The sequence below is a fragment of the Pelophylax lessonae genome (assembly GCF_965119305.1).
Source record: "Pelophylax lessonae genome assembly, chromosome: 7".
NCBI classification, from domain to species: domain Eukaryota; kingdom Metazoa; phylum Chordata; class Amphibia; order Anura; family Ranidae; genus Pelophylax; species Pelophylax lessonae.
In genome coordinates, this window is record NC_138774.1 from 262,919,302 (window position 1) to 262,946,464 (window position 27,163).

The window sequence follows — 27,163 nt, forward strand, 5'->3', positions numbered from 1 at the left end:
AAAATTGCCAAGGATTTTTCTATCTTGGAATCGCAGCTGCAAGACACGCAGGAACTCTTACAGGAAGAGAGGTGTCAAAGGCTGAGTTTTAGCACAAAGATCGAACAAATGGTAAATGAGAAAAATGGCTCCCTGGAACAATTTAAAGAGGAGGAGGAAGCAAAGAAAAACCTATCAGAGCAAGTCGCAACATTGCAAGCTCAGATAACGGTTATGAAAAAACACATGGAAGAAAGCATTTGTTCATTAGAGAGTGTTGAAGTTGTGAAAAAGAAACTGCAGAAAGACCTTGAAGTTGCTAATCAACGCTATGAGAAAAAAACAGCTGTTTATGACAAGCTTGAGAAGACCAAGACAAGACTTCAGCAGGAATTGGATGAACTGAGTGTGAATCTGGATCACCAGAATCAGATTGTGTCCAACCTGGAGAAGAAGCAAAAGAAGTTTGATCAGATGCTTGGTGAGGAGAAGACTGTGTCTGCAAAATATGCAGTAGAACGCGACCGTGCAAAAACGGAGGCGCGTGATAACGAGAGCAAAGCCCTGTTCTTGGCTCGCTCCTTGGAGGAAGCTCTAGAGTGTAAGGTTGAACTAGAAAGAGTTAACCAACAGCTGTGTACAGAAATGGAAGATTTCGTCAGCTCCAAGGATGATGTTGTGAAAAGCGTTCGGGAGCTAGAAAGGTCTAGGCGAGCCTTAGAACAGCAAGTAGAAGAGATGAAGATTCCATTGCAGGAACTGGAAGAGGAATTACAGGCAACAGAGGATCTGTCCCAAAGAGGGGATAGTGTGCCTGATGCAGTTTTTAAAAGCATCAGAGTTTTGGGGTCTGTCGTGAGTGAGCCTCAGAAATGTGATGACATGTGGCTTGAATCACCCCTTTGGAGTAAACCGTTCCTTCAAAAACTTCAAGCATTGGAAAATGTATCATTAGAACTTCAGCAAACAAAGGAGCTGTGTAAGAAATGTGATGATTTCTCAGTTCAGGCTGAAAACCTAGTGGAGAAAACTAAAGCAAGTGATATAAATCTGGGAGAAAAAAGCAAACGCCACCTAGTGGAGAAAACTAAGGCTGTTGATGAAAACGTGAAGCAAATGAATTTCAAGTGCCTTTCAGGGAATATTTCCAAAATGGAACTGGTGAAAGACAGGTGGCAGAAGTTTGGTCGTGATCTTGAGATGCATTCCATGTGGAATTCAGATAGAGAAAAGGAACTAGGTGACCTTGAGCTGTCAAATAGTTCAGCAGAAAGTGCATTGAAGAAACCTGTAAAAGAATGTGTTGCAGTTCCATGCTTCTTCACTGATGCAGAGAGGAGGTCTATAATGAATACCACCCAGATCGCTGGGTTCAACTGTGTTGTTGGCTTTGACCCATATGTTGGTGGAAGGAAAGTTGATGATGTCGCTGGAAAAATGAACAGGGGTCACTTTGAAGAAATGTGTGACAGCCTGTTGTGGCAAATGGAAGGCCCTCTGCACAGCATCTTAGAGCAAGCTAAGCTCAAGAAACAAAGAGTCAATGATTGTGTACAGCTGTATGGAGAGGCAACTCAAGTCACAGAGGGACGTCAAGAGTCCCTACTTGGAACAAAGCTTAGTGAAGCAGAGGTTCTCAAAGTTTTGTGGAAAACATTTATGGATTGCAGAGAGAGGTGGCTCAAGAATGTTGAAGACATTAAGACTAGCACGATTGAGTTGCATATGGATCACGGTCCTCCATGGCGGATAGGACAAACTTGTATGCAAGACAAACTTGAGAAGGAGCGAAATGATGCCAAAAATGCAGTTGAGGAATGTGTATATGAGATGAGAGACAAACTGTGTGACATTTATGACAAATCTGTCAATGAAGATGACAGAAACAGTTTCATTCGGAAGCTTGAGGATAATAGGAGGCTTATCAGTGAGTCAGCAGTGCTTGACACATGCGTGCCTGGAAATCTGTGTCCCAACGATAGGGTTGAAACAAGAGGGGGGGTATGTGACAGGAAGTCAGGTAAATCTGGGAATGTAGTCACAGGCAGGAGATGCATTTCCACCTGATTTAGAAAGTTCACCAATTACTATAGGGTGTTGGCTACAGAGCTAGCCAGCAGGAAGTTGAACAGACTTCAGCTGTTCAGAATGAGGAAATGAAGGCCTCTATAATTTGTCCAAAGGAAGTCCTATTGATTGCTGCCTCCGGAAGCTGTCTCCTGAAGCCATGTGGGCTGGGAGAAGGAGGACAGTCAGACGTGTGCCTCCCGACAAGCTGTGTGGGCATGGGAGAGGAGAGTGATGTGTGCCAGGGAGGGTAACCAAGTGTGAAGACGTCTCAAAGGTGAGAAGACGAACTGTTTCTGTGTGAAAGAAATAAAGGAATGTTTTGCCCTGTGAAGAGATTATAAATGGACTATTGAGTGTCCGCTGTAGGACAAGAAAGTCTGCCCAACAGTAGGTTGGAGACAGACTCTTAGGTAGGTTCCAGAGTGAGAAGGTAGCCGCCCACAGAGGCAAGGATTTATTTTCTGTTTTATTTTATTTTGGATGTTTTTGCTGCATGCAGTCTGGTGAAGAAAACACCATTAATAAACCAAACTGTTGTTTGCAAGCACTTGTCGGCTATCTCTCTGGGAAAACGCACCCCCCAAGGGGTCATCTACGCCTACCACCGAGCTAATCCCTCACAGTATATATATATGTATTGTACAGGACGCCAAGGTTGGGTCCTGGACAGTCGCTATATATATCTCCTATATTTGGGTTATGGTCCCTTTAAGGGAAGTTTGTTAATGTTCAGGGGGTCACCCAGGACGGGTGAAAAATTCCTGGGAATAGTAAAAATCAGGAGGACTGACTCGCAGTTCTCTCTGTATAGTAAAGAGAGATATTTGGGACCAGGAATTTGGGGGGCTCTGTAGTGATATTCGGGTGGGAAAGAGCCCCCACCCCTGACCAAAAGGGATTCCAGCACACACAGGGTTAAGACCCAGGAGAAGCAGACCTTAACCACTTGCCGACCGAGTACGGTAGTACTACTGCGGCAAAGTGGTTCGTTATCGTCTGACGACGTAGTATTAACGTCGTCAGACACTCCCCCTTCTGGGCGGCGCTTGCGCGCCGCCGGAGGCTCGCTCCCGCTGTTTTCATTCACAGCGGGAGTCGGGCCAGGGGAGGAGCAGCGGCGATCGCCGCTGCTCTGCCCCGATCGTCGGGGATCTAGTGTGGAGATCCGCCCGCCTGTGTAAACACAAGCGGGCGGATCTCCATAGTGACAGGGAGTGACAGATCGGACTGTTCAGCATAGCTGGACATCCGATCTGTCCATGACTCACACAGTCACCTCCCCCCCTACACGTCAGTAAGCACCAGGCATACATTAACCCCTCCCTCTCCAATAAAATTAACCCCTTCCCTGCCAGTGTCATTTTTACAGTAACAGTGCATATATATATAGCACTGATTACTGCAGTAATGTCACTGGTACCCCCAAAAGTGTCAAAAATGTCAGTCAAGGGTCCGATCTGTCCGCCACAATGTCGCAGTCCCACAAAAAAAATCGCAGATCGCCGCCATTACGCGTTAAAAAAAAAAACACCAAAAATGACAGAAATCTTTCCCTTTGTTAGTAAACGCAATAACTTTTGCGCAAACCAATCAAAATACGCTTATTGCGATTTTTTTTTTACCAAACATAGGTAGCAGAAAACAAATTGGCCAAAAATTTTTTTAAAAATTGGTTTTTACATCTTTTTTGGGGGGAATTTCATATAAAAAAATGTTAAAAATATTGTTATTTTTTCAAAATAAACGCTCTTTTTTTGTTTATAGCGCAAAAATTAAAAATCGCACAGGTGATCAAATACACCAAAAGAAAGCTCTGTTTGTGGGAAAAAAAGGACGTAAATTTCGTTTGGGTACGGCATCGCACGACCGCGCAATTGTCAGTTAAAGTCGCACAGTGCCGAATCGCAAAAAGTGGCCTGAACCGAAGACAGCAAAATCCTCCGGTGGTAAAGTGGTTAAGAGACAGGAAGCAGCAATAGGTGAGTGTGGGGGAGGAGTAGTTTGGTGGTTGCACCTGTCTGAAGGAGCTGCAAGTTTGCTGGAAGCTGCTGAGAGGTCTATTAAGGACTGTTACAAACCTTGGGGTGAAGACCCACCCACAAAACCGTATGTGCCTTTTTTCTTACTTTATTCCTTTGTGCTGAAGAAAAGCGGACTTTATTTTGTGTTTGATTTATGCACTGCTGGAAGCCTGTTTAAGTTTGCTGAAATAAAGCCTTTTTGTTTATGTTTTAAACGGTTGTGCACTCAATCCGGTGGAGCTAGAACCCCCAAACTTTACAACTGGTGTCTCGGATGCGGGCAGAGTGCTTTTTGCAGCCGCAAAAGCCGTTTAAAACCAAAAACTGACATTTAAAGAGACAGTATACCTATGGCATGTCTTGGGTGACTGCAAACAGCAGGCATGGAGGAGGTTATTAAAGCACTGGTGCAAGCCACTGTGACCCAGCAGCAAGCCTCAGTAGAGGCAAACCGTCGCTATGAGGAAGCAATGGCTCAGCAGCAGCAAGCCCTGGCACAGGCTGTAAAGGCACAACAGGAAAGCACACGGTTGCTAGCTACTCAGTTTACTGCCCAGCAGGAGTCCACTCAAGCACAGGTGGCTGCCTTGCAGGAAGCAGTACAGCATTTGGCTCAGGGACGAGAGCAAGCAGTCATTGCCGATGGCAACCCAGTATCTGTGAGAGCCAGCCATTACTTGCAAAAACTAACCCCCAGTGATGATGTGGAGGCTTTTCTCACAACTTTTGAGAGGATAGCGGAGAGAGAGGGGTGGCCCCGTGACCAATGGGCTGGCATTATCTCCCCTTTCCTTACTGGTGACCCGCAAAAAGCCTACTTTGACCTTCCAACTGAGCACATCAGCGACTATGAGCGTCTGAAGGCAGAGATCTTGGCCCGCCTGGGGGTGACCACAGCTGTCCGGGCTCAGAGGGTGCACCGCTGGAGGTACAAACCTAATCGGCCACCCAGGTCCCAGATGCACGAACTGGTACAGTTGGTGAAAAAATGGCTGCAACCAGAGAAGCTGACAGGCCCGCAAATGGTGAAACGGGTAGTGATGGACTGGTACCTGCGGTCCCTACCAGATGACCTACAGCGCTGGGTAAGCCATGGCGACCCTGCAACCGCTGACCAGCTGGTAGAGTTGGTCAAAAGATACACCGTGGTGGAAGACCTGCTCGGGCCTGCCAAGCATCGGGAACCCACACATAGGGCAACCAGGCCAGCCACAGCACCTAGGAGAGAAGCTCCGCCAGACGTTGTCACCCACAAACCGGTATCTTCTTCAGCAGAACCACGGAGGTTGGTTCCTGTCCCAAGGATGGGAGACATACAGTGCTGGCGATGTCGGTCCTGGGGGCATACCCGGGCACAATGCCCACTTCAGGAGGAGCCTATGGAGTGCGGGACTGTTCGGAGAAGCTCTTTTTATGTGCAAAGAGCATGTGCCACCCATCTTGATTTAGCGGCCGGACAGTTTGAATGTGAACTATGGGTGAACCACCTTCCTGCCAAGGCTCTGCTGGACTCTGGTAGCATGGTAACGCTGGTACATACCAGGGTGATCGGAAGACTCGGCCCAGTAAGTAAGACTCTAAGGGTAGTATGTATCCATGGGGACACCAGAGAGTACCCCCTGGTGCCAGTGACTGTTGCCTATGGTGGTACCTCCGTGACACAAGAAGTCGGGGTGGTAAGAAATTTGATACATGATGTCATATTGGGGCGGGACTGCCCACTGTTTTCTGAACTATGGAACCAGGTACAGTGTGAACAGCCTGGACAACTAAGGGGACTGGGGACCCTCGGCCTCGAAGGAACAGAGTCTGAGGGGTCCGGGCCTGAAATCCCCACAACACAACCCCCTGATGGGGAGGTACCTGTCACTAATAAGGACATTGCAGAAAATGTTAAAGTAGACGATATTGTTTCTGTTTCAGGTCGCAAGACCGAGCTGACCTCTGAGGGGGGGGAAGTCTCCCCGTTACAGGTTATGCTGGGAGAGGATGATGAGGAACTCTCCCCATCACAGTCCCAGGTTGAGGAGAGTGAAGGGGAAACCTCCTCAAGGCCAGTGCATCCAGACCTGGACGTATCCAGGGATGCGTTTGGCACCGCTCAATTGCAGGATCTTACCTTGGTCAATGCTAGAGAGCAGGTTTCTGTTATTGATGGGTCTGCACTCTGCCCCTGCCACATTCCAACGGGCCATGGATAAAACTTTACGTCCACATCAAAGATATGCTTCCGTCTACCTGGATGACATAGTCGTCTTCAGCACTGATTGGGAGTCCCATCTTCCCCGGGTTCAGGCAGTCATAGACTCCTTGAGAAGAGCAGGGTTCACCATCAATCCAGAGAAATGTGCAATTGGGATGGAGGAAGCCAAGTACCTAGGGTACATTGTGGGTAGAGGGCTGGTTAAACCCCAAATGAATAACATACATAACAGGGCTGGCCCCGTCTCCTAACCAAAAAGCAGGTTAGAGCATTTTTGGGCATAGTTGGCTACTACCGGAGGTTTGTCCCCAACTTTGCCACCATTGCTGCACCATTGACTGACTTGACCAAAGGTAGAAAGTCAGTGATGATAAAGTGGAGCGCGAATGCCGAAGAAGCTTTTCAGAAGCTTAGGGGGCATTATGCCAACATCCGGTGCTCATAGCTCCCGATTTCTCCAAGGATTTTGTAGTGCAGACAGATGCTTCAAGTGAAGGATTAGGAGCAGTCCTCTCTCAAGTGGTCAATGGGGAAGAGCACCCCGTGGTTTTTCTGAGTAGGAAGCTAACGACAGCAGAGAGAAACTACGCTGTGGTGGAGCGGGAGTGTCTTGCCATCAAGTGGGCTTTGGACTCCCTACGGTATTTTCTCCTAGGTAGGAGGTTTCGCCTGGTGTCAGACCATGCCCCATTGACCTGGATGAGACAGAACAAGTACACCAATGACAAGGTGGTTCCTTTCTCTCCAGGAGTTTAATTTTGTGGTAGAACACAGACCTGGGAGACAGCATCAGAATGCCGATGCCCTCTCCCGAGTCCACTGTATGCTATCGAGTGGTGCCTCCAACACCTCCGCGTTGAGGCAGAGGGGGGGGATATGTACAGGACGCCAAGGTTGGGTCCTGGACAGTCGCTATATATCTCCTATATTTGGGTTATGGTCCCTTTAAGGGAAGTTTGTTAATGTTCAGGGGGTCACCCAGGATGGGTGAAAAATTCCTGGGAATAGTAAAAATCAGGAGGACTGACTCGCAGTTCTCTCTGTATAGTAAAGAGAGATATTTGGGACCCGGAATTTGGGGGGCTCTGTAGTGATATTCGGGTGGGAAAGAGCCCCCACCCCTGACCAAAAGGGATTCCAGCACACACAGGGTTAAGACCCAGGAGAAGCAGACCTTAAGAGACAGGAAGCAGCAATAGGTGAGTGTGGGGGAGGAGTAGTTTGGTGGTTGCACCTGTCTGAAGGAGCTGCAAGTTTGTTGAAAGCTGCTGAGAGGTCTATTAAGGACTGTTACAAACCTTGGGGTGAAGACCCATCCACAAAACCGTATGTGCCTTTTTCTTACTTTATTCCTTTGTGCTGAAGAAAAGCGGACTTTATTTTGTGTTTGATTTATGCACTGCTGGAAGCCTGTTTAAGTTTGCTGAAATAAAGCCTTTTTGTTTGTTTTAAACGGTTGTGCACTCAATCCGGTGGAGCTAGAATCCCCAAACTTTACAGTATGTATGTATATATGTATGTATGTATGTATATATGTGTATATATATATATATATACAGATTTGACGGATTGGATCAGATGTCAGCGGATATGTCTCCGCTAACATCCGATGCCCCATAGGGATGCATGGGGGGACCGTTTAGATCCGCCAAAAAAATGGACAGACGGATCTGAACGGTACGCCTATGTGAAAGGGGCCTAAGAGATGAGCTTTCACTGTGTAGCATCCTCCTAGATAGGTGCTAGGTTAAAACCATTGTTATGCTCCACCTGCTTATCAGAGGAGCCTGATCTGTTAGTTATGCCTGTTACATGTGTCCATGTGTGAGTCACTTTGTCTGAGGGAGTGTCCCCACTATATCCAATAGGGGAGCCTGTTGGACAGTGGAGGAAACCTGGCAAGTGGCAAACTGGCTTTTGTGGCAGTCCCAGTGGGAGGGCACCACTGCAGTGCATCCTGGGATTGACCATAAAAGCCAAGGGCACATGTGACAGGGCATCTTTGGCGGGAAGCAGAGTCCAAGGAGGAGGGTGATGGCTGTCTCTCCTTCTACAGTCTGAGGAAGGTGGTCACTGGCAGTCGGCCTAGTGAGCCAGGTGTGGAGCTGAGCCTGAAGGATCCTGGAAAGCTGACGGTGGAGCTGCTGGCAGAGTCATCCTGGAAAACAGTGTCCATGAGTACCAGGGGGCTTGCCAAGGGGTCTGCCCAGGAAGGGGGACCACTCCAGAGAAGTCAGAGGATAGAAGGTCAGCTTACACAGTTAGCAAGAGTAAAGGGGATGCCAAGTATAACCCTGAAGAGTAAAGGGTAAAGGGGGTACCAAGTGGGGCCCTGAAGAGTAATTCACTATACAGTTCGCTTATCTAGTACTTCACTTCAGTGGCAAGGTGAAGCAGAGGCCTTGCCGCACTCAACATAGCTAGAAGTCCTCAAGTTGTGCATAGTTCATCCAGTTGGAGTATCCCACTCATCCCTTCTCCCATCCCAAGTTCTAAAATAAAAACAACAAAAACCAAATCCTCTGGACTGTTTCCTGACTGCGCCAAACACTTAAAGCGATAAGGATTGATAAGTTGTTGCTATGGGGAACCCAGGGGAATCCGCTTCAAGCAGCTCCCAAGGGAGTAGTGCTACAACTGTGTGCAGTAATATTAGAGTTACTCTGAAAAGCGACTTGTCCCATGTCACTACACACTGTAACTTATATTTTGCATTAGGAGGGACATGCCGAGCCTGCGTCCACTCCACCAGACCAGAGTGCCTCTGTTTCCTACGTGTGTACGGGCCATTACTCTCAGTAACAGAATGGGGTCCTGCTGAGGACAAAACGCACACCTCATGCATGCTCTTACTTAACTCTTCCTTCCTGTACCTCATGATTAGGCCATAGATCTCCGTAATGTGGGTTTAGATCCAGTTACCATTGGATATGGACTGCTAGGGAGGAAACCTAACATTCCTACATGAGGACCGGTTACCTTTCCCGTGTAGCACGCTTAATGCCTGGTTGCTTGTGTCTTGAACTTGTACTTGGTTACTTTTAGCAATGATGTTTCTGTTCATTGCCTTGCCGAGTTAGGCTTTGTAGCAGTGTTACTTCACAGCCCGTAGTGCTTTACAGGCCCAGGTTCTTTTGATACACCAAAACCAACATGCACCCCTTTGAATAACTTCATACCAGGCTCATAACAGTTAACTACTTCTGCTCCAGAATGGGTTTTAACCCCTTCATGACCAGAGCAGTTTTTCTATTCATATATTGTTTTTTCCACACAAATAGAGACTTATTTTGGTGGTATTTGATCACCTCCGGGATTTTTATGTTTTATTATATTAACCCCTTTACCACCGGAGGATTTTGCTGTCTTACGTCTGGGCCACTTTTTGCGATTCGGCACTGTGCGAATTTAACTGACAATTGCGCGGTCATGCAACGCCGTACCCAAACAAAATTTACGTCCTTTTTTTCCCACAAACAGAGCTTTCTTTTGGTGGTATTTCATCACCTGTGCGATTTTTCATTTTTTGTGATATTGATAAAAAAAGCGACAATTTTGAAAAAATAACAATATTTTTCTACTTTGACAGTTAAAAAATATCCAATATATTCAATTTTTGTCATATATTTAGGCCAAAATGTATTTAGCTACATGTCTTTGACAAAAAAAATTCTCAATGAGCGTATTTTTAACCGCTTTAAGACCGGAAGATTTTACCCCATTCCTGACCAGGCCATATTTTGCGATTCGGCACTGCGTTACTTTAACTGACAATTGCGCGGTCGTGCGATGCTGTACCCAAATTAACCACAAATAGAGCTTTCTTTTGGTGGTATTTGATCCCCTGTGTGATTTTTACTTTTTGCGCTATAAACAAAAAAAGAGCAACAATTTTGAAAAAACAATATTTTTCACATTTTTTTATATGAAATTTCCACCAAAAAAAGTAAAAATCAAAATTTTTTAACATTTTAGGCCAATTTTTTTCTGCTACATATTTTTGGTAAAAAAAAATCGCAGTAAGCGTGTTTTGATTGGTTTGCGCAAAAGTTATCGCAGCTACCAATCTTCGGGAAATTTATGTAATTTTTATTGTTTTTTTTTTTAAACTAGTAATGGCAGCGATCTGCGATTTTTTGTTTTTTTTGCGGGACTGCGACATTGCAGTGGACAGATCGGACCCTTGACTGACATTTTTGACACTTTTGAGGGGACCAGTGACATTACTACAGTAATCAGTGCTATAAATATGCACTGTTACTGTAAAAATGACACTGGCAGGGAAGGGGTTAACTTTATTGGAAAGGGAGGGGTTAGTGTATGCCTGGTGCTTACTGACGTGTGTGGGGGAGGGGACTATGCGACACAGGCACAGGTTGCAGGTTCAGCTATGCTGAATCCTGCAATCTGTCACAGTTTGTCACTTAGGAGATCCGCCCGTTTTGTTTACACAAGCGGGTGGATCCCTACACTTGATCCCCGACGATCGGGGAAGAGCGGTGGTGATCACCGCCGCTCCTCCCCTGGCCCGACTCCCGCTGTGACTGAATACAGCGGGAGCGAGCCTCCGGCGGCGCGCGCGCGCCGCCCACATGTGGAGGAGTCCAGCGACGTAGGTGTACGTCGCTGGACGATATCGAGCCACTTTGCCGCAGTACGGTCAACGTGACCAGTCGGCAAGTGGTTAACTAAAAAAAGACTGAAAATTTAAAAAATATATATTTTTTACTTTCTGCTATAAAAATATCCATAAAAATTTCTTCATACATTTAGGCCAAAATGTATTCTGCTACATGTCTTTGGTAAACAAAAACCCTTTAACCTCTTAAGGAGTTATACTGCGGCAGGCAGCCCCTCCTGCGCAAACCGACGTAGGTATACGTCAGTCGCGCGCCTGCAGCGGGGGAACTCTGATGCATGGGGCAGGCAGCTCCGATTGCCGCCTGACACCCACGATCGTTCCCCGCTGAGAGAGAAGGACGGGCAGCTGTTGTAAACACAGCTGACCGTTCTTCTCTCTGAAATGATCACAGAGCTCCTGTGATCCTTTATTATAGGAACACAGGTCTCTATGATAATTTCACAAGCCCCGCCCCCATACAATTATAATCACTCCCCTAGACTCACATTTAACCCCTTTATCACAGACTAGGTTAACCCCTTCCCTGCCAGTGTCATTATTACAGTAACAGTGCATATTTTTAGCACTGACTACTGTAGTAATGTCACTGGTCCCTCCAAAAGTGTCAACAATGTCAGTTAAGGGTCTCATCTGTCTGCCACAATGCCGCAGTCCCGCTAAAAATTGCAGATCGCTACCATTACTAGTAAAAAAAAAAAAACACAATAAAAATTACATAAATCTGTTCCGTAGTTTGTAGATTCGATAACTTTTGTGCAAACCAATCAAAATAAGCTTATTGCTATTTTTCTTACCAAAAATATGTATCAGAAAGCAAATTTGCCTAAAATGTTAAAAAAAACTTGATTTTTACTTTTTTTTTTTTTGGGAATGTTATATAGCACAATGTGAAAAAATATTGTGTTTTTTTTCAGAATTGTCGCTCTTTTTTTGTTTATAGCGCAAAAAATAAAAATTGCAGAGGTGATCAAATACCACCAAAAGAAAGTTCTATTTGTGGGAAAAAAATGACAACAATTTTATTTAGGTACAGCCTCGCACGACCGTGTAATTGTTCATTAAAATAACGCAGTGCCGAATCGCAAAAAATGGCCTGGTCATTAGGGGGGCAAATCCTTCCAGTCCAGAAGTGGTTAAGTGTAAATTGATTGGTTTGTGTGAAAGGTATAGTGTCTACAAACTAAAGTGTATATATATATTGGAATTTTTATTTATTTTTTAATACTAGTAGGGCAGTGATCAGCGCCTTATAGTGGGACTGTGATAGTGCAGTGGGCAATCTGACACTAACTGATGCTGGGTGAGCACTTACTAACTGACATCTCCAGTGACAGTACAGTGATCAGTGATAATACCCAGGGCCATCTTTAATATTTATTGGACCTTGGACAAACATTTTCGTGCCCCCCCCCCCCCCACACACACAGATGTAAGCCGGTCATAGACAGAGCGATTTTCTTTCCTGCAGCCAGGGATTGCAGGAAAGAAAATAGCTAGATTTCCCCATCGGTGGTTACAGGGGATTCACTCCTGCGAAACCATTCTGTTCTCCAGGTTGATCATATTGTTCTCCCGGGAGAACACAGTGATTATTGCTAGCGGCTATAACAACCACTGCTGATAATCACATGTAAAATCTAGCAGGCTGCTTTTACCCAAGTTGATTGATTGATCAACTTGAGTAAATTCAGCCTGCCCTTACATGGTTCAAATCTTGGCTAATTCATGCTGAACTGGCCAAAATTCAAACCCTCTGTATTTAAAAAAAAATTGTTACCAATTTAAACCTAAATAACTGTTCCCCACTTACTGATTGGCCTAGGCTCACAGATTAGTTGCTAGAGGTTGCTGCACATCCTTCCTTCTCACTCATTGGTTGCTAGAGGTTGCTGCACATCCTTCCTTCTCACTCATTGGTTGCTAGAGGTTACTGCACATCACTACCGCTCACCCTTTGGTTACTAGAGGTTATTGCACATCATAATGTATGCCGGCTATTTGATATACTGTATATATAGTGCAATGTCCAATAAGTATATTAAAGAAAAAGGGGCATTCTAAAACAACCCATAATTATTAAATAGAACGGTAAACTTAAAAAGTCAGTCAAGAAACTATTAAGATCTATATCAATATTGAGACTAAATGGCAGGGGCGTACAGAGCTCATATATCTATCTGATCTCGTTTTGAGATAACTGTTGTCTCATATCATTACCACTCCAGCGTTTGAACACCCTATTTAGTCTATAAAAATTCAGATGGGAAGGGACCATATTATGTACAAGTCTAAAATGATTAGCTACACTATGTAGCCTGGATGCCTTTTTTATGTTATTTATATGCTCATTTATACGTTTTGATAGATATCTTGTATTCCTTCCCACGTATCTAAGACCACAGGGACATGTTAAAAGGTAGGTAACGTACAGTATTTTGTGATGCATTTGTCAATTTAGTATTCCCTACTAGTGATGGGCCGAACACCCCCCTGTTCGGTTTGCACCAGAACACCACGAAAAGTTTTAGAACATTCGGACTCCATTGAAGTTTATGGGACTCGAACGTCAAGAATCAAACGTCCTCATTTTAAAGGCTTAACCTTCCTAGCGGTATTCCCGAGTGTGGCTCAGGGTAAATATTCAGTACCAAAAACGGTAACCTCGAGTCACACTCGGGATTATCCCATAGTCATATTCACCATCCCCTGCTATCCCCCGCCGTCCTCCCCAGCTTTCCTGCAGCCGTATTCCTGCTGTCCTCCCACTGACCTCTCGCTGTGTGCTCGGCTGGCACCTTCTTCCGGTTCTCTTCCCTGCGTCGCAGGGAGGTGGAACCGGCGGGAGATTAAAAAAAAAAAAAAAATGACATGATACAGCGTAATCTGTTAGAATTACGACTTTGTATCATGTCATTTCACCTAGAGGCTTTTCCAGTGTCCTGCCTGTAATTTTTGCAGTACTTTGTGCCTGGAAAATTGATAACATCCATGGCGTCCAAAAAGCATTATTTTTGCTCAAAAACACTTTTGGACGAACTGGAAGACAGCGAAGGTTTATCGGAAACATTTGAAGAACTGAGCGATAGCGATTCGTGGGAAATTTCGTCATTAGGTACTAAAAGTGACAACAGCGACGATTCTGCGACTGAGCTCAGAGATGTGCAGACTTGGTGCTCTATTGACTGCGATACGGATCAGGCAGCGCCCCCCCAAATACAGATTCTCCCTCATAATGAAATATCTCCACTTCGAAATCAATGAAGAATTTGATGAAATTTATTATTATATTATAATTTATGATTTCGTGTTTCAAACTTTATCATACCCGGGAAGTCTACTAGACTCTTGTTTGGACAGATTTAAGTGAGTTATTCCTAAGAATTACAGACCTAAAATATAAAACAACATATTTCCATGCAAAATAATGTACCGCTTTAGCACAAAAATTCTGATATAATCAGACCGCCAGGGAGGTTAAATGCAATTATTTCCCAAAATAAAGTGTATGGGGGTCCGGGTACTGACCTGGGGGACATGTACCAATGCAAAAATGTTTTTTAAAACGATTGAGAAGTGATTTTATTGATGCTCAAAATGAAAAAATAAAAATAAAAAATTCCTTTAAATGCAAAGTGGCGCATTTGTACGATGTATAGATCTTGCTACAGCAATACTGATATTTCTAAAGGAAAAAATTTGATTTAAACTTGCTCACGGCTGTAATGTATTGTCGGCTCCCCGCAATACAGATTCAAAAAAAAGAAAAAAAAACGATGTAATGTCCCCCCCAGTCCCTTGTCTAACTGCTGTTACCCTGTTAACTACCTGATGTCACACAGTGGGATTGATTTACTAAAAGAAAAGTGGATGCTTATTCTTTAGTTTGCTGATTCACAAAAGAGAAAACCCATGGGATATTCTACTTATGCAAACAAACTCAATATATATATTCCAATATCCACATATTAGCCTATCCTTGTCTCCTATTCAGTGTGATTCCTGCAGACCTTTTTTTTTCTTTACTATCTGCTCAAACATGTATTGCAAGATTTCAGATATACTATGAATAAATAAAAATTTAACTCTCAGCCATTGGTATCCAAATTCCTAAGTTATTGGATTCTGGAGAAAAGTCTGCTTCTTTTGTTCCAATTTTCTCCGTACTTGTGAACAATGGAAAAGGAACTGGGGACAGGTGTTTCCCCAACTAGGAGTAAGTATGGCTTTGGTAGCTGTCTGATGTTGTTGTAATGGCTGACTGGGGCTAGGAGGGCTCAGTCACATTTTGTGTTTATTCCTAAGGAGAGCAAAAGGTGAACCCGCACTGAGAACAAGCTTTCTAACCTGTCTAATTGACATTACTCTAGAAAAGTGTTGTCTTGCAACATTACACACATTTCACATCTTTGGGCCACATGGTAGACAGTAATGCCTCGTACACACGCAACGATTGTTGGCCGACCGATCGGCCGTCTTTTGTCCAGTGTTGTTGTGTTGGTTGAAATGTGCTCTAGACTGCACACAAACAACCAACTTCAGAAGTGATGTCATGTGCTGGTTTACTTTCCGTGAGTTTTTTCTTCTCTGAGCATGCCCAGTCTTGCTCATTTGATTTTTGTCTGCCGAAATCTGTACTGACCGACGAACAATCGGCCGTTCTGTTGACCGGCAACAAAAATTTTATAGCATGCACACCAGATTTTGTTCGGCCGAAAAGTCGCAGTCGGTTGTCGGAAGCATCATACTAACAAGCCGACAATCGGACGTTGGCCGAAAATTCACGGCCAACAATCGTTGCGTGTGTACGAGGCTTAAGACCTTAACCAGCGCAAAGAAAGGAAGACCTTATGCACAGATTTACTCTTGCACTGAATAAGAAAAGCAGTAAAATACAGTAATTGGAGTTGATTTACTAAAGGCAAATGGGCTGTTTGCTTTTGCAAAGGAAGTTGCACTTTGGAAAGTAATTTTCCCAGAGCTTAGTGAATGTGGTAAACTTTAACTTTGCAAAGTATACCCAATCGCGTGAAAAATGAAATAAAAAAAAAAATGCATTTTTTCTTTCATATGGTTGGATAATGGTAGTTAGCAGAGGTTCACTGCATTCACTAAGTTTAGGGGTAAATTCCCTTGCAAAGTGAACAGTTCAGTTTATCTTTATTAAATCAACCTTACTGTGTAGTGCTAATTAGCAGCCAACAAAGCCCATGTAATAAGCAAATATATTTTCCCTCCTGCCACAAATAAAAAAGCCTTTAACATTTTTTCACTCCTGCTGGTCCACACTACCACTACCAGAAAGTCGCCCCGTGACTTGAAGAGACTTGTTTAGAGACTTGGGAAGAGACTTGGGAAGAGACTTGTGCACTACTTTGAAGAGACAGGCGACTTTGTCTGTGGGAAATGCCTGGCTAATCTCTTTCTTCTTCCTGGAAAGTCTGATAACAAGTCGTGTCAATTAAGATAAGGAGGCAACTCCCATTGAAGTATATGGGACAGTCGGATCACAGGTCGCCTCAAAGTAGTACAGGACCCTTTTCTGAAGTCGGAGCAACTTCAGTAGTGCCAATTAAGACGGCACTGATTGATTAACATTGCTTTTGTTATGTCAAGCTACCTGGGGCAACACAAGTTGCCTCACAAGTCGCGCTAGTGTGAATGGGCTCAGATAACAACCGCATATTTACTTATATGTACAGGCCGTCCCTGGGTTACAAACAAAATAGGGACTGTAGGTTTGTTTTTAAGTCGAATTTAATTCTAAGTCAAAACAGGTACATTTTTTTAAGTTTAGCTCCAGACAAAATAATAATTTTTAAGTTCTTTGGATAGCATAGGGAAGGGTTACCACCCCTGTAAGATTTCGCATCACTTTCTGTCCCTATGACAACTGGATTTTGTAAATTTGGTGTTATCGTGGAAACAAGGATTAGTGATAAAGCTTCCATGGAGACACCTTTTTCCCATGAAAACTCTTACAGGAGTGAATTTCCCTTCCTAGGGGTAGATTTCTCCTCACTTCCTGTTGTCTCCCTCATTTTGTAAGTAGGAGTCGTTTGTAAGTCGGATGCTTGTAACCCGGTGACTGCCTGTACATCTGGGAATATCTTGCTAAAAGAATAGTTTTACTTCCTTATAGTTGCCAGATAATATCAGATACTAATTGAAATTAACCCACCAATGTGCGATTTGCAATAACATTCACCCTGCTTGCAAAAGTTTGGTTTTTGTTCCTTTTGTTGGCATTTCTCAAGTGCTGATAAGTTTCTGGAAAAAGACAAAAAACAAAAATAATGTTTTAAATAAAAATCACTGCAACCAAAAAATAACGTGATCATATTGAAACCATTTGAACCCTTTATATTAAGAGTGAGACCCTTTGAAAAGGATCTTTGGTTAGAATTATAATATAAATATTCTGCCCCCATGATTTTATCTATTCCATGTTGGTCATTCAATATACAGTATTATATTATAAGTAAACAGGCAAAGAAAGATGCATAACAACTGAACAGAAAAAATATTAAAAAATATATATATTTTATTCTAAAGTTAATTATCAGTGGGGAAAAATGACTTACAACATAGACCTTTGTAGTATTTACTGTAATTTTAATTTTAAGAGTGGGCATGTCTTCTTTATAGGCCTACATGACTTATCCCTAGGTTGCAACTGGCGTGGGGTGCGGTGGGAGGATCAGTGTGGGAAAATTCTCATCTAGGTGTAGAATCATAGGTGAAATCTGTACAACATGGTATCAAAATCTATGTTGTAGCCCCTGAAGAGCAGGTGGAGAGACACTGTAGCTACCTAAGCAGCCCAGATAGCAAGCAATTGTGCTGCAAATATGAAAATAACTTGCTAAGCTATTGCTAGACTTGGCAGGCTTCACAAGTTTGTTGCACAATTGCAGTAAGTCCACATTGCATACTCCAGTTCAAGTTTTCTTTGCAAACTTTCTGCAAGTCTGCTGCAAGTTCTGGTACAGTTATTTTGTGCAATAGTCATCCCACCACAGGGGTCACTGTGGTGAAATTTTCATGCTGTAAACTTGCAGAGCTCTTGCTGTAGTGAAGAAGCACATAGCAGTGGTGTGAAATGCGTCTACTGTCCTACCCTGCTGTACCTTGTACCACTTATGTGGGTGAAGCACCCTACAGGTAGGTGCTACGTAAATGTATAGTGGGCCTCGTCTGCCTAAAGCAGGGCTGTGATCTGTTTAGATAGGGTGTCAGGGCTTCCAGATGTGCCTGCTGAGGGAAGAAGTATCCCCACTGGCTCCTGTGAGAGGTTTCTCATAGGGCAGTGTAGGAAGCCCAATTAATGGACACATCCCAGCTTGTAACTAGCCCAGAAGGCAGATTATGCTGCAAAGGATTCTGGGAGTGGGTATAAGTTTGGCGGGAAGTGCGTGGCACAGTGTTTTTGGCGGGAGCAGAGCCCCAGGAAGGAGTGTGGCTGTCTCTCCTCCTGTCTGAGGAAGGTGGACGTCTCAGGGTGTCGCCTGAGTGTCCAGAGAGTGCTGAGTTGAGCTGAGGGGATCCGGTGTGCCGAGAGCCTGGGGAGAGAGAGAGAGGGGTCCAGTCCCAGGAAAGCTTACACAGGTCGTGAGTACTGAGGATTGCCCCTGGGGGTCTGCCCAAAGTTAGAGGGGACCCCTCCGGAAGAGGTTCTGGGATCCAGTGTCAGCTAGCTGTCAAGGGGGTACCTAGGTTGAGGACTCTGAAGCTACAGAGGGGGTACATAGTCAGTGGACCCTGAAGAGATTGAGGTTAAAGGGGGCACCTGCAGTTTGGGCCCTGAATTGTACAGAGCGTGCCAGTTACAGTGACAGCTATACAGAGTTCTACTATATACTACCTCAAGCTGTGCCAGGCGGGGGAAAGTATTCAGTGACTTTAACAGTGCAACAGTGTCAGGAGTTCTACAGTTCTCAGTCTTGGATCTTCTGGACTATAAGTGGAGGATTCAGCACTTCTTCTGTTTTACAAAATATTCTCAGTGTCAGTGAGCGTTGGCTGGCGTCAAGGAAGCGCCAACAGAAATATTTCAGAAGTAAAGTCCCAATTGTAATTAGTTTAAGCCTCAAGGAGTAACCCACTCATTCCCTTCTCCCATCCCTTTAATTTCAATTAAAACCACAAACAAGGATGCCGGAGTTGTCACTGCTTCAGTTATCACACCCAGGGTCACAGCTCACATGGGCTGGAGAGAAGCCCGGTACTAATGGCAGACCCACATCAGGCCATAGGCCTGGAAACCTTGCTACATGAATAAAGGAACTTTTCTTCATTGGATTCTGTGGTGGTGCGTGACCATTTTCTTCTTTCAAGCTCTTGCTGTAGACTTGCCACGCAAATTTGCTACAAATTGGAAAAGTGTCAACTAGAACTTGTGCTTCAAGTGCTCTGCAAGTGTTCAACTTGCCAGTGAAAATGTGCAGTAAGTTAACAAGACTATTCAACACTGCTACAAATGTGTGGCAAGTTATCCTTGCTATCTGGGAATTAGATTCTGTACTGACCTGTAAAGAGAAGTTGTACAGACCAAAGCCAAAGAAATGCCGCTCTATGTGAGTGTTGTGAACAGGAACCCAGGGTGCTGCACACTGTCTCTGTGAGATTCAGAGACATGGAAAAATCCAGAATATTGCTGCACTCCTTGCTAACTTTATTGAAGTATTAAAAATTGTAAGTGATTGTTGCGCCCTCCCCACAGCCTGTGCCCCCGGCACCCCCAGGCAGCATGCGGCTCCAATCTCGGAGCCCTGTGTCCACTCCAGGCGGCATCAGTGCGGGCTCTCCGGAGCTCTGTCTCCGCCCACACATGAGGCCAGTCAGCGGTGACATCATCAATTGGCTCCAGCAGCTGCAGGCTGGGGATGGGGATTACACTGAGGCTGTCAGAGGAGCCCGTACTGCAGACCAGCACCTTCAACCACCTTTTCACTCCCAGGACAAGCTGACCAGGGGACACCTCTCTCTCTCTCTCCCTGTCAACCCCTCTCTCTCTCTCTCCTTGTCACCTCCTCCTGTCACCCCTCTCTCATTCTCTCCCTGTCACCCCCCACTCTCATTCTCTCTCTGTCACCCCCACTCTGTCCCTGTCACCCCGCACTCTCTCCCTGTCACCCCCTCTCTCTCTCCCTGTCACCCCCCCCTTTCTCTCCCCCGTCACCCCCCTTCTCTCCCTGTCACCCCCCTCTCTCTCCCTTTCACCTTCCTCTCTCCCTGTCACCCTACCTCTCTCTCCCTGTCACCCCCTATCTCCCTGTCACCCCCCCTCTCTCTCCCTGTCATCCCGCTCTCTCTCCCCCTTCCACCCCCTCTCCCTCCCCTGCCACCCCTTCCTCTCTCTCCCTGCCACCCCCCTCTCTCTCTCCATGTCACCCCCTCTCTCTCCCTGTCAACCCCCCTCTCTCTCCCTGTGACCCCACTCTCTCTCCCTGTCACCCCCACTCTCACTCCCTGTCACCCCCCTCTCTCTGCCTGTCACCCCCTCTCTCTCCCTGTCACCCCCTCTCTCTTCCTGCCACCCCCCTCTCTCTCTCTCCATGTCACCCCTCTCTCTCCCTGTCACCCCCTCTCTCTCCCTGTCAACCCCCTCTCTCTCCCTGTCACCCCCACTCTCTCTCCCTGTCACCCCCTCTCTCTCCCTGCCATCCCCCTCTCTCTCCCTGCCACCCCTTCCTCTCTCTCCCTGCCACCCCCTCTCTCTCTCTCCCTGTCACCCCCACTCTCACTCCCTGTCACCCCCCTCTCTCTCCCTGTCACCCCCCTCTCTCTCCCTGTCACCCCCTCTCTCTTCCTGCCACCCCCCTCTCTCTCTCTCCATGTCACCCCTCTCTCTCCCTGTCACCCCCTCTCTCTCCCTGTCAACCCCCTCTCTCTCCCTGTCACCCCCACTCTCTCTCCCTGTCACCCCCTCTCTCTCCCTGCCATCCCCCTCTCTCTCCCTGCCACCCCTTCCTCTCTCTCCCTGCCACCCCCTCTCTCTCTCTCTCTACCTGTCACCCCCACTCTCACTCCCTGTCACCCCCCTCTCTCTGCCTGTCACCCCCTCTCTCTTCCTGCCACCCCCCTCTCTCTCTCTCCATGTCACCCCTCTCTCTCCCTGTCACCCCCTCTCTCTCCCTGTCAACCCCCTCTCTCTCCCTGTCACCCCCCTCTCTCTCCCTGCCACCCCCTTTCTCTCTCCCTGCCACCCCCCTCTCTCTCCCTGCCACCCCTTCCTCTCTCTCCCTGCCACCCCCTCTCTCTCTCTCCATGTCACCCCCCCTCTCTCCCTGTCACCCCCTCTCTCTCTCTCTGTCAGCCCCCATCTCTCTCTCTGTCACCCCCCTCTCTCTCTCTCTCTGTCAAACCCTCTCTCGGGGGCGCCGATACAGCTCCTCGCCAAGGGCGCTGGAGACCCTAGGTGCGCCTCTGCTGAATATATGTAATGGCAAGCGGTGCTGGGGGTGAGCTGGAAGTTCTATTGATGCTGGCTGCTGGGGAATCTGTTGCTGGAGGGATCTTTTTTTGCAGGGTTGTCTGTTATTGCTAGGGAGGTCTATTGTTGCTGGTAGAGGATCTATTGATGCTGGGGGTGGGTCTTATGTTATTGGGGGGGTTGATCTTTGCTGGGAGAGATCTACTATTGAGGGAGGGGTCTATTGTTGCTGGCTTTTGAAAGTTTAATGTTGCTGAGGTGGATCCATTTTTGCTGGGGGTCCATTGTTGCTAGCTACAGGGAATCTATTTACTGTCTTTCTTGTTATCATTAACAAATTTCATACAAATCACTTAGCACCACAAATGATAATTGGTTCTGTATTCTCTAAAAGGGGTGATGCTGGGAGGTTGGGTGGGGGTGAAACCAAGGAACGGGGCTCAGAGGTGAGTATGGGGCAGACACAGGGGTTGACTTGGAAGGAGGGAGTTCCTGCACCTAAAAAGCCCTGTAGACACTTATTTTTAATGTTTTACATAGCTATACCTGCAAAATGGGCCAGCCTGAAGTGATCTAGCAAGACTTTGTTTTCTGTCTAAAGTTCCACTTTAAACATAGTAAACACAGTTTAATGTGATTCAGTAATGAATGAACAGAGTGAGTGAGTGTGTTCATTTAGAAAAGGAAGGTGCTGGAAAATTTACTAGCCCCTTCCCCCAGTCTCCATCCTGAAACATTTCCCCAGATGGGGGGGGGGGAGGGAAGCCAGCAGCACTGCGTGGCGGGGGGCCAATACGGGGGAAGCCCGGGTAGTAGGGGGAATCAGCACCGCATATAGTGATTAGGATGTGCCCACCCCCTGCACACACCTATGCTGGCTACACATACATTTACAGGTTACTTTGTTTTTACATTTTAATATATTGTGTCTGTCCCATTTTAGAACATACGTAAAGTGTACAAATAAATCATGACATTACTTGCCTCGTGTATAGTAGCAAACAAATGGTATTTCCTCTGTACAAGGCTTGTAATTTGTGTCACCATCACTGTTCTGCAGAACTTTGCATTGTAATGAACATCCTAAGCGGAAAGAACAGGAGAGATCATAAGAAAATAAAAAAAAGAGAAGACAATGTTTGGGGAAACTTGACAGTGTCACATTTTCAGTTTTCTTCCAGAGTGTGTTGTAGAGTGGCCAAATCAAAACTTATTTTTTCACGGTCAACTGCTCAAAAAATCACAGACAACTCCAAATCTTTGCAAAGATATTACCATACCAACACAAAATTTCCTACAGTAATAAAACCATACTTTTGCAAACAATTCATTATAAGTAACAAAAAAATAAATTTTTAATTCATACTTACCTGTAAAATCCATTTCTTTAAGTATACCATGGGACACAGAGCCATAAATCCTAACATATGGGCTATATAGCCACCTATAGGTGAAGGACACTGGCAACCAATGAGAATTGATGACCCCCTATATAACCCCTCCCACACAGGAAGTACCTTGTGTACTTTTTTTTTCGCAGCAAGCAATAAAAGACCCCATAGAAGACCTCTGTGTCCCATGATGTACTTCAAGAAATAGATTTTACAGGTAAGTATGAATTAAAAATATTTTTTTTTTCTTACACCATGGGACACAGAGCCATAAATCATAACATATAGGACATCCCAAAGCAATGCATCTGAGGGGAGGGGGACACCAAAAAAATACCGCCATCTGACCCCAAAAGAAGGATTACACGGCCGCCTGCAGCACACTGCGGCCAAAACCAGACTCCTCCTGGGTCCCAACATCCACTCAATAGAAACGAGTGAACATATGCACCGACGACCAGGTCACGGCCTTGAAAATGTGAGCCATAGAGGCTTGATGGCGATGTGTCCAAGAGGAACCTACTCCTGTGGTAGAATGTGCCTTTACAGTAAAAGGTGGAACCTTTCCTACTAAACATACGCCTGGGTAATAACCTGGTGAATCCAACAAGAAATCATAGTTTTAGATGCTGCCAACCCCTTTCTGGGGCTTTCTGGCAGTACAAACAAGCTCTTGGTCTTACGAATATGAGCTGTTTCCTGTAAATAAAACTTAAGTGCACGCATTACATTAAGAGAATGCAATAACTTTTCCTCCTCTGAGTGAGGATCTGGAAAAAAAGAAGGTAGTATAATGTCCTGATTCAAATGAAAGGCGGACACTACCTTGGGCAAAAAATCTGGATGAGGACGTAAAACCACCCTATCTTGATAAAATATCAAGAATGGCTCTTTACTCAAAAGAACCAGGGTAACCTGTCCCCAAGGTTCAAAAGGCTGTTTTTGCAAAACTGCCAACACTAAATTTAAGCCCCAAGGACACAACGGTGGCTTCACTGGTGGAAGCAAATGCAATATTCCCCAGACGAAGGTTTGAACCAACAATTGGGAAGCAATCGGTTCCTGGAAAAAAAATGATGGAACTGAAATCTGCCCTTTAATCATGTTTAGGGCTAATTTCATATCTACCCCTGCTTGCAGGAAGGATAGAACTCTCCCGATAATATATGTGCGGGATGCCATTTCCTGGCTTCACACCAGGCAATGTAGGATTTGAAGACCCTGTAATAAATATTTCTAGAGACTGGCTTCCTGTAATGTTCTGGTACCTCTGGTACCCTTATTCCACTTTCCCATTCAGTGTATGCGTCCCACCATTCTCTTCTGGTAGGTGCGCATACACCTTTAAGACCGATGCTGTCATCACTGAGCGCCGCAGAGCGGCTATTTCAACCGCCGGCGTTCTCACTCACATGTTCGTTCAACCTGCCTTGAAGCTCATATGCTTACAAGCGTACCTCGCTGTCGGAACCTCGCTGCTGATCCCTGTATCCCGCTACCGGATCACTCGCTCATACCGAACCTCTCTACTACTGCTTGCTATTAGTGATAAGTACCCCGCAGGGGAATCCTCCATAACCTTCCTACTAAGCTTACACTATCTAGCTCTGCATATTAAGGACTGTAACTATCATCTGCACTGTTGTTTTAGATTGCTAGCTCTTGAGCCTACTAACATCTATCCTTGCACTGGGTTAGTCTCTCCTGTATGTCATCTGCTGTCCTACCACCTACTACCATACATGATTGCTAACCTATCTGCATCCTACCTGTTACCATCTATACTCTCATGAACATTTCTCTCAAGTGCTGTTCACCTATTTGTCACTGTTCATACCTGTCTCTTCAACTCATCACCACTATACTGCTATATACATCTATCACTCCAGGAACATCTTATTGAGTGTATATATTTGTATGCTGAATCAGACAGACCACAGTGATGAGTCTTGGGAGTTGGAATTGGTATTTCAACGTATCTCTACATGACTACTGAGTGGAGTTTTTCTGCAGCTGCAAATCCATCTTGTTTCAGAAAACGCAGGAGCGTTACAGATTGAACGAACCTAAAATGGATTCAGCAGATTTACCCACTCAAGTGACACAATTAAAACAACAAGTGACTGCGTTAATACACGCTCTTACTGAATTAAAAGAAGACAATCAGGCTCTGAAGCAGCAGGTAACCCGTCTATCACAACTTGCCGCTGCTCAGCCCCCTGAACCCAAAATAAATCCTCCTCTAGTGTTTACAGGTGATCGCAAAAAATTTTGTGAATTCAAAAACGCCTGTCAGTTACTTTTCTTGCTAAAACCTCGTACCTACCTTACTGATCATATCGAAGTCTGTACTATTATTTCATACCTAACGGGTGATCCACGGGCCTGGGCAGACTCTCTTTTTGAGAAAAACGATCAGCTTCTCAACTCCTATGCTTTATTCCTAGCGGAACTCGCTAGTCTATATGATGACCCCAATAGGCAGAGTACTGCCGATATTCAATTGAGGTCCTTGAAACAAGGTAGGAGACCTGTAGAAGACTTTGTAGCAGAGTTCAAAAGATGGACCCTTGATTCAGGGTGGAATGATACATCTCTGAGAACTCAATTTAGACTCGGCCTATCAGAAGCCGTTAAAGACGAGCTCGCCCGAGCGGATTTACCGGACACCCTGGATGCTTTGATACAACTCAGTATCAACATAGACAGAAGGCTGCGAGAAAGAAAGGCTGAAAAAAATGGGAATGCCATTGTCCAGTCCTTCTCGGATTTCGGCCGTTGACCCTACTCCTATGGAGGTAGGAACCATACGCCCACCTTTATCAACTGCTGAAAGAGCCAGGAGACGATCCAGTAATCTTTGCTTGTACTGCGCATCCCCGGATCACATGATAAGCGTCTGTCCCCTTGTCCGCAAAAAAGAGGGTGAGTGTTCACATGTCCTCCTAGGGGGATTGACAACTTCATTTACTAACCCTTATCTTTTTGTTCGTTTGACATTGCAGTGGGACCAGACTAGGATTACCACTAAGGCCATGATCGACACAGGATCTTGCGGAAATGATATTGATATACGTTTTGCTACTTTAAATAAAGTACATATTATTTCAAAACCTAAGCCTGTCTCTGTGAGTCTTATTAACGGTATTCCGTTATCTTCTGGCTCAATCACTAATCAGACACAAGCACTCCTAGTCACCACTAACGAGTCTCATACGGAGACCACTACCTTCGACCTATTGTCTTCGCCCCACTTTCCCATTGTTTTGGGACTTCCCTGGTTACACACACATCAACCAACCATAGATTGGAAGAAACGGACCCTAACCTTCCTCTCTTACTATTGCGAGAGTACGTGTAACCTCCCGTCTTATGGAAAGATCCTGTCTGTGGTGTCAGATGAGATTGCACCACTATGCTATCAGGATCTGTCCGAAGTTTTTCTTGAGAAAAATGCTCAAATACTGCCTCCCCATAGGGATTATGATTGCACTATTGATCTACTCCCTAATTCTAAATTACCTTTTGGTCATGTTTATCCTCTTTCGCAGGATGAACTTTCCCATCTCAAGGAATACTTGGATGAGAATTTGACAAAAGGTTTTATTAGACCTTCCACTTCTTCTACAAGTGCAGGACTTTTTTTTGTCCGCAATAAAGACTCAAGTCTCAGGCCTATTATCGACTATAGGCAATTGAACGCCATTACAGTAAAAGATCGTTATCCTTTGCCGCTTATCCCTGAACTCATTGAACAAGTGCGTGGAGCTACCTACTTTTCAAAATTGGACCTGAAAGGGGCATACAATCTAATCCGAATCCGTGATGGAGATGAGTGGAAGACAGCATTCAGAACCAGATACAGATTGTTCGAATATCTTGTAATGCCATTTGGGCTATGTAACGCTCCCGCAGCCTTCCAACGATTCATAAACGATATCCTTAGAGACTTACTTGATGTCTGTGTTGTGGTATATCTGGACGATATACTTATTTATTCACGATCCTTGTCTGAACATATAAAACATGTAAGACTTGTGTTATCCAGATTACTCACACACAATCTATACGTGAAACTAAAAAAATGCTTATTTCATAAAGAAGTAGTATTATTCCTAGGATACATCATATCCAAAACAGGAATCAAGATGGATATGAGTAAGATATCCTGTATTCAGGATTGGCCTATACCAACCACCCGCAAAGCACTACAGCGATTCCTTGGATTTTCAAACTTCTATAGGAAGTTCATCAAGAACTTCTCTGCCATTGTGAGACCTCTCACACAACTCACAAGTATTAAGAAACCATTTAAATGGTCAGATGAAGCAAATGAAGCTTTTCGCTTGTTAAAACAAGCTTTACCTCTGCTCCCATACTACGCCATCCAGACCCATCCCTCCAATACATTCTGGAAGTAGATGC

General features: G+C 45.1%; 1 protein-coding gene across 1 annotated transcript in view; it reads right to left on the reverse strand.

The window, feature by feature from the left end:
* ADGRD2 (adhesion G protein-coupled receptor D2) overlaps window positions 1-27,163 on the reverse strand; it is a 720,317-nt gene that overhangs the window by 534,982 nt on the left and 158,172 nt on the right. Inside the window, exons 6-7 of the mRNA XM_082264234.1 lie at window positions 22,332-22,430; window positions 17,094-17,182 (exon numbers count right to left, since the gene is read on the reverse strand). Of these exons, the coding sequence (XP_082120360.1) occupies window positions 17,094-17,182; window positions 22,332-22,430 (188 nt within the window). The remainder of the gene's footprint in view (window positions 1-17,093; window positions 17,183-22,331; window positions 22,431-27,163) is intronic.